At 37.9% G+C, this 7,270-nt stretch overlaps 1 protein-coding gene across 1 annotated transcript in view; it reads left to right on the top strand.

The window, feature by feature from the left end:
• The first annotated feature begins 955 nt into the window (after positions 1-955).
• LOC135197346 (cubilin-like) overlaps positions 956-7,270 on the top strand; it is a 34,135-nt gene continuing 27,820 nt past the window's right edge. Inside the window, exons 1-9 of the mRNA XM_064224484.1 lie at positions 956-1,211; positions 3,309-3,350; positions 3,522-3,563; positions 3,735-3,776; positions 3,962-4,003; positions 4,260-4,289; positions 4,521-4,553; positions 6,777-6,848; positions 7,059-7,133. Of these exons, the coding sequence (XP_064080554.1) occupies positions 971-1,211; positions 3,309-3,350; positions 3,522-3,563; positions 3,735-3,776; positions 3,962-4,003; positions 4,260-4,289; positions 4,521-4,553; positions 6,777-6,848; positions 7,059-7,133 (619 nt within the window). The 5' untranslated portion in view covers positions 956-970. The remainder of the gene's footprint in view (positions 1,212-3,308; positions 3,351-3,521; positions 3,564-3,734; positions 3,777-3,961; positions 4,004-4,259; positions 4,290-4,520; positions 4,554-6,776; positions 6,849-7,058; positions 7,134-7,270) is intronic.

The following is a 7,270-nucleotide window of genomic DNA, read 5'->3' as shown; positions in this document are numbered from 1 at the left end:
TGACATAAGCGATGCAATTTGATATGATTCACTTCCAAGAACTCTCGTGAAGTTATCATCCCATGACGTCAATTGATTACGAGGGTACTTGGGGAGGGGCATGTCTGTTAGTGATAGTGACCTTGAGACGCCTATGCCCTTATCACCGGGTAGTGGCATCACGAGTGCGCACGCACGCATTCTTATGTACATTAAAACCTATATCTATCTATCTATCTATCTACACATACGTACATACATACATACATACATATATATATATATATATATATATATATATATATATATATATATATATATATATATATCGAATTGATGCCTGTATTTAAAGCATCAAGAATCTCGTCAATTGTTTCCATTATTATTCCAGAAGTCTCAAGAGAGAGAGAGAGAGAGAGAGAGAGAGAGAGGTATGGCCCTTTAACATTGGCTATCTCTCCTTGGTTTCATCTTGGGTTGTTTGAATTTCCAAATTTATTACGATGTTCTTCAGTGGCTCTCTCTCTCTCTCTCTCTCTCTCTCTCTCTCTCTCTCTCTCTCTCTCTCTGTCAACATATGAGAGGGCGAGAAATCTACGAAAAATGTGACAAAACTTGGTATGTGAAAGAAAGCATTTCCTTTAGAAACTAAAAATATCCTCAACAACTTTATTATCATCTCTGCTTTCCCTCTTATGATGGCATCGCCATTTCTGTACAATAAAATGCATCTCTCTTCATTTTCCTTTATCCCTCAGAATCGAGGAGCAACGAAGCAGCTGCCTCACAAGTGGCACTCGGGAAGTCCTCCTATCACGCCCCCGTCGAGTGCTTGTTTACAAAGCTCTTCTGAATTAATCATCTGGCCTTGATGACGCAACCGGCGACTGTAGCTACACACATTCCCAGCCTCTGAGTCATCCACCTGAACTCTGGCCTGATGCCAGAGAGACGACGTCCTTGAACAGTGGACTGAGTCACTGTCTGGCTGATGCGTCCTCTTGAGAACTGGGTATATAAAGACCCAGGGCTGCGAGGGAAAGCCAATCACTGGGTCTCTTCTGTGGGAGAAATGCCGAAAGCAATTTTTGTTTCCATCTTCCTCCTGACAGTGGGGAATTTAGCCCACTGTCAGGAATGGGAGAATCTTCTCTTCATCAAGATGGAGGTATTACTGGAGAAACAGGAAGCAGCCTTAGTGAAGCAAGAAGCAGCTTTGAGCCAGCTGAAGGGTAATGCAGCCATTCATGTTCCATTTTTCATTTTTTGTGACTCTTATTCTCGACATAGTCATATCTTTATTTAATTTCTTTACAGGTAAGATAAGCCATTCATGGTTTTTATTCATTTTCACATTCACCAATCTCACCTCCCAACCTCCTCCAAGGTGTGTCAGTTGCCATTTGTTGAGGCCTACTTTCCTTTTGGGCTCCATTCGCCTTCCTTTGCAGAAGGTGCGTCTGGGAAGGGTCCTTAGAGAGATCAGTCTGGTTCTTCATTTGTGCAGGAAATGTCTTCTCCTGGATCTGAGCTCTTACATTTTCACTGTTCTCTTACTTTCTTGCTCAGAATCCATCGTTACTGCTCTCTCTCTCTCTCTCTCTCTCTCTCTCTCTCTCTCTCTCTCTCTCTCTCTCTCTCTCTCTCTCTCTCTGTTGAGTGAAGGAGAAGTCCTGGAACTCATGGCTTTCTCTGCTTGGTGGACTGGCTTCTCCATATCGTCTTATTTACTTCTAGAAAGTTTTCTTTGATTGATTTGTGTTGTCATTATAGTTTCTTGTTGGCATACAATCTACTTCTGTGTGCCATGAACTTAATTCCTTGTTGATTATATGCTGACTATTTATTTTTACATTACAATTGTGGTTCCTTTTTTATCAATAACTCTAGCAATATGAAACTAATCTTATTATGTTGTTCTCATATATGCGGTACCCCAAGACCGACCTCATGGCCCTCAGAGTCATACATGCAAGCATGACCTGGAACTAAGACTAATAGATCGTCCTTAGCTTCAGGACTTGCTTGCCTCTCTTTTGGTTACAGCCACAGCACAGCTCAGGCACAGAGGAGTGTGGCTGTTTGCTGCAGGACAAGGCTTCGTCTTCATTAGCAAGAGAATAGGGAATATGATTATCAGTTTTGCAGGAAATTCTATAATATCTGACAAACCATGGTTGTGCTAAGTGCTCTTGTTTACGTGGCACGTAAGCCCTGGAGCTTTATTCCCTGACAGTCTTCAGCTGACAAAAGTGTCTGCTCAGATTTGTAATAATGCCCTGGGTCTGATTATAGATGGTGTTCCAGCCATCTAAGAGGACCAGTCTGTGGTGTAGCTAGTAAGGTTAACCTTCGCTGGAAAGAAGAGCATATTTTGCACCAGGTTCTTGCTCCATTTTTCTGTTTGTATAGGCAACACTGTATTGAATAGTCATGATCGTCAGACAATACTTGGTTTTGCCTTCAACTCAGTGTTCATTAGGCTACTTCAGGTCATTCTTTTCTGCTACTGCATATATCTCTTCTTCGTGTCATGGCGTCTGCAGCCATAAAACTTAGTGTTGTTTGTAAGGTTTTCTACAACTACAGAGATGGCATTATCAGTGGCATCTGTATCAGATCTTCATCTCTCCTGCTGTTGTAATAGTTTACCTGTCTTAGTGTCTGAAGCCTGTCAAGATCTTCAGCATGTACAAAGATTACTGGAAGATGCAGTTTCATTTTCCACAGGGAACTTCATCCAAAGCTCACTCGGTCCCTTCACCCAAAGCGCCAGTGTGTGAGAGCTACTCGCTCTGCAGAACTTTCTCATTCACGGTCTGTCGCACTGTCACGTTGCCTCACGTCCCAGTACCAGGAGCCTTCTGTTGTTCCTTGCAGTGTCAAGCCATGAACTGGTCTTCATGGCAGTTTTTGTTTTGCTGGTTTCTGCTACTTTAAAAGAAGTTGGTATATTTGTCAAGCACGCTTACTACCTTTGCTTTACGTTGAAGTTTTAATTGATTTCAATTTCTATACCTTTTCTGTTTGCTGTTTTCTTCAGTGGTGGGTAGTTTCCCCTCGTCCCTTACACAAGTGAACTGCAGGTGAAGAGAAAAGCCGGAGTCAGCCCTGACTCCGTATGATCTGTTCCTCACTAGAAATCTATAATGCATGCAGAAGAACCTTTGTGCATTCTCCAGCATATCTCTCTCTCTCTCTCTCTCTCTCTCTCTCTCTCTCTCTCTCTCTCTCGCTCTCTCTCTCTCTCTCTCTCTCTCTCTCTCTCTCTCTCTCTCTCTTTTAAAGAAAAAGACCAGCTTTTTTAAAGCAATGACTTATCTTTCCAGGAATGCAGGAGAAACAGGAACAGGTCGAAGGCAAACTTCAAGGTAATTCTTTTATAATATTCTGCTTCCAAATGTTGATGTTCTGCTATATGACAAACTCCTATACTTCATGAGTCTCTCTTCCTCATAGAATGAGTCAAGTTACTGTGAATGTGACAGTAATATTTTAGGAAGAAAAACTAATGATCTCCAAACAATGACTGATTTTTCCAGAAATGAAGGAGAACCAGGGACATATTAAAGGCAAACTTCAAGGTAATTCTTATATAACATTCTGCTTTCAAATGTTTATGTTCTGCTACATGACAAATTCCTATACTTCACGAGTCTCTCTCTCTCATAGAATGAGTCAAGTTACTGTGAATGTGACACTAATGTTTTAGGAAGTAAGACTAATGATCTCCAAACAATGAATGATTTTTTCAGAAATCCAGGAGAAACAAGAACACGTCGAAGGCAAACTTCAAGGTAATTCTTATATATTTTACTTCCAACTGTTAATGTTCTGCTACATGAAAAATTCTTATACTTCATGAGTCTCTCTGCCTCATAGAATGAGTCAGGGAGTTGCTTTTATGAAAGTGAGGAGCCTTGTGTTTTATAAAGGAAGAAAGACGAATGATCCCCAAACAATCAATCCTTTCTATTTCCAGAAATGCAGGAGAAACTTCAGCACGTCGAAATTAACCTTCAAGGTAATGTCTATGTAATTTTTTCCAATTTTGTGTTTCACTAAAGAGCAAAGTTCTTTACGTAAAGAGTAAATTAAATCAGGTTGTGTCAGCTTGATGCTTCTTAGGCCAGATATTATCTAAAAAGAATTCCTGAGGAGAGGTCACATAGAAAGTCAACTTTGACACCTTTTTCTTTGAATGCAGTGTCCTTTGATGATGCTGCCATGTAAAGGAAGACTGATTTCCCTGTCATTAAGAAGACAATTTCTCTTTCCAGAATTTCATCATGAACTGGAGCACATGAAAGGTATTCTCAACTCCATCAGGTTTTTTTCCTTTTCTCCTTTTTTTATCCTACAACTAAGCAAAACTGAGTCTGTTTATTTTGAGTGAATTTTGAGAATAATGACCAAAAAAATCATGATAAAATCCCAAGTCTTCCTCGTGACAGATTCCTTTAGAGACGAGAATGACAATATTTAGGACTGGTGATAGAATCGAAGTTTATAAGAAACTTCTGGTGTTTTCTTCTCTCCAGGTGCAGTGAACAGCAATCAGGACTCCTTGCAAAGTAAGTGCATTTGTTCACCGCATATTCAGGCAAGGTAATATAAAGACATTAGTATAGACAACAACAACACAATCTCTTAGACTTAGGCATTGCTAGACCATCTTAAGGCAATAATTCCGCTTTGTTTGTCATTCCTTTTTGATGTATGAATGTGAGTGGTTTATTCATTGCTAATACCTTTGTGCATTTGTGTGCATTTGCAAATAAGTGAGAAAGAAAGCAAATCATTTCCTTGAGATAGTGTCTTCGGTATTAGAAGTCAAGTAGGGATAAGTGCCAAGCATTAGGATAATCAGATTCTGTCGGAATATATACAGAAACCCGTGACCCTGAATCTTGTGGAGACAGATATGACCCTTCTTTCCTTCCTTCCACTGCAATCCTATGGTAAGGAAATGCTTGCGTAATCAGACGAAAGAGATTTTCTAATTTGCTTTCATGTTTAATGAGTCTCAGTCAGCCTGATGACTGAAGCATCTTCTAAAGAATTTATTTTTCTCTTTCCATATATCTCGGCGAAACTGGAGACTTTAGAAGGTAAATGCAAAGCTTCTACTTCTTCTTTTTCTTTTTCTTCTTCTTCTTCAGTGTTCCTCATTCGTTTCACAAAGTTCAATTCTGTCGGTTGTGGAAAGTAAGTCCAAATTGTTAATGATAAGCTCTTGGAAGGTTCCAGGTTCATGGATAGATAGATCAGAGATAATAATCAGTGTTATGCTTAGTGACACTGAATGATGATGATGATGATAACAACCAGGTCTCTTGCAAAGAAGGTTTATCCAAAAACCATAGCAGGAAAACTTATGATCACGACAATTATGATTGGCTTGAGACGAAAAGGTGCAACAATTTTTTAGATACACTCTCATCTATTATTAGGTTCTCTCTTCTCTTTAGCATAATTCATACTTGATGAGGAATTTATATATATATATATATATATATATATATATATATATATATATATATATATATATATATATATATATATATATATATATATATATATATATATATATATATATATATATATATATATATATATAATATATATATATATATATATATATATATATATATATATATATATATATATATATATATATATATCAGTCATATTCACATTACTGTGATTCATATACAAATATCGAACTACAAATGTCCCTTTAATATCTAATTCTCTCTACCTCGAATTAATATATTTTCATATATGTTTAACCGAAGGGGAATTTTATTAAGCGATAATAGGATGGGCGATCGCCAGGCTCGAACCAGCGAACTCTCAATCCCAGGACTGGCAGTGAAGCCTAAAACCACTACGCCCACCGCAAGAGATATAAGTTCATGCCGTCTCTCACCTGCCAGTCCTGGGATTGAGAGTTTGCTGGTTCAAGCCTGGCGATCGCCCATCCTATTATCGCTTAATAAAATTCCCCCTCGGTTAAACATATATGAAAATATATTAATTCCGAGGTAGAAATAATTAGATATTAAAGGACATTTGTAGTTCGATTTATATATGAATCACGGTAATGTGATATGACTGATATAATGACTACTTGGGGCGGGCAAAAGCACTACTACGCTACCGAGGACGAGATGAGCTTGTGCAGTCTCCCAAAAATAAAAATACCTGTGCGCGACAGGTATTTCAGTTGGGAGACGGCATGAACTTATATCTCTTGTGGTTGGCGTAGTGGTTTTAGGCTTCACTGCCAGTCCTGGGATTGAGAGTTCGCTGGTTCGAGCCTGACGATAGCCCATCCTATTATCGCTTAATAAAATTCCCCCTTGGTTAAACATATATGAAAATATATTAATTCTGAGGTAGAGAGAATTAGATATTAAAGGACATTTGTGGTTCGATATATATATTATATATTATATATATATATATATATATATGTGTGTGTGTGTGTGTGTGTGTGTGTGTGTCCACACCAATATTGACTTTAAATTCCTCATCAAGTATGAATTATGCTGAAGAGAAGAGAGACCTAATAATAGATGAGAGTGAATCTAAAAAATTGTTGTTGCACCTTTTGTCTCAAGCCAATCATAATTGCCGTGATCATAATTGTCGTGATCAAGATATATATATATATATATATATATATATATATATATATATATATATATATATATATATATATATATATATATCTATGTTTGTGTGTTTGTGTGTGAACTCTATTAATCTCGAGTACCTTCTATTTATTCCAGGGATCCATCAGGAAACCAAAGGCTGCCTCGGAAGGGAGGACTTGGAACACTTCAAGAACATATCATCAGCTGGTACGTTCTTCATATGAGAGGGACTTCATACGATTCCTAATTGGCTGTTTTTGTAATATTTCCCGATGTCAGTAGTAAAAATGAATGATACTAAGTTTTGTATTTGCCAACTAAGTAATATAGTAAAGGACTTTGATAAGACTTAGACATATTACGAGTAAAAGTATGAACAGGATCTAAAGTGCTCATGGGATGGTTTTTCCTTTCCAGGACAGAGAGAGCTGGAATTTCTCCTTCACCAAGAAATATCTGGAGTCATCTCTTTGTTGGAGACTGGAGGAATAGGTCAGTCATACTTATGCTTTAGAGAGATAGATAAAATTATTGCAAAGTCAGTTGTACTGAAATGTTTGTATCCTGATCCACTAGATCAAGGAATCCCTTTCTAAATAGTTTATATATCAGTCATTTACTTATCTTTC

This window comes from Macrobrachium nipponense, chromosome 18 (assembly GCF_015104395.2).
Source record: "Macrobrachium nipponense isolate FS-2020 chromosome 18, ASM1510439v2, whole genome shotgun sequence".
Classification (NCBI taxonomy): domain Eukaryota; kingdom Metazoa; phylum Arthropoda; class Malacostraca; order Decapoda; family Palaemonidae; genus Macrobrachium; species Macrobrachium nipponense.
The sequence above is the reverse complement of the archived record's forward strand: the minus strand, read 5'-3'. Positions and strand labels throughout refer to the sequence as shown.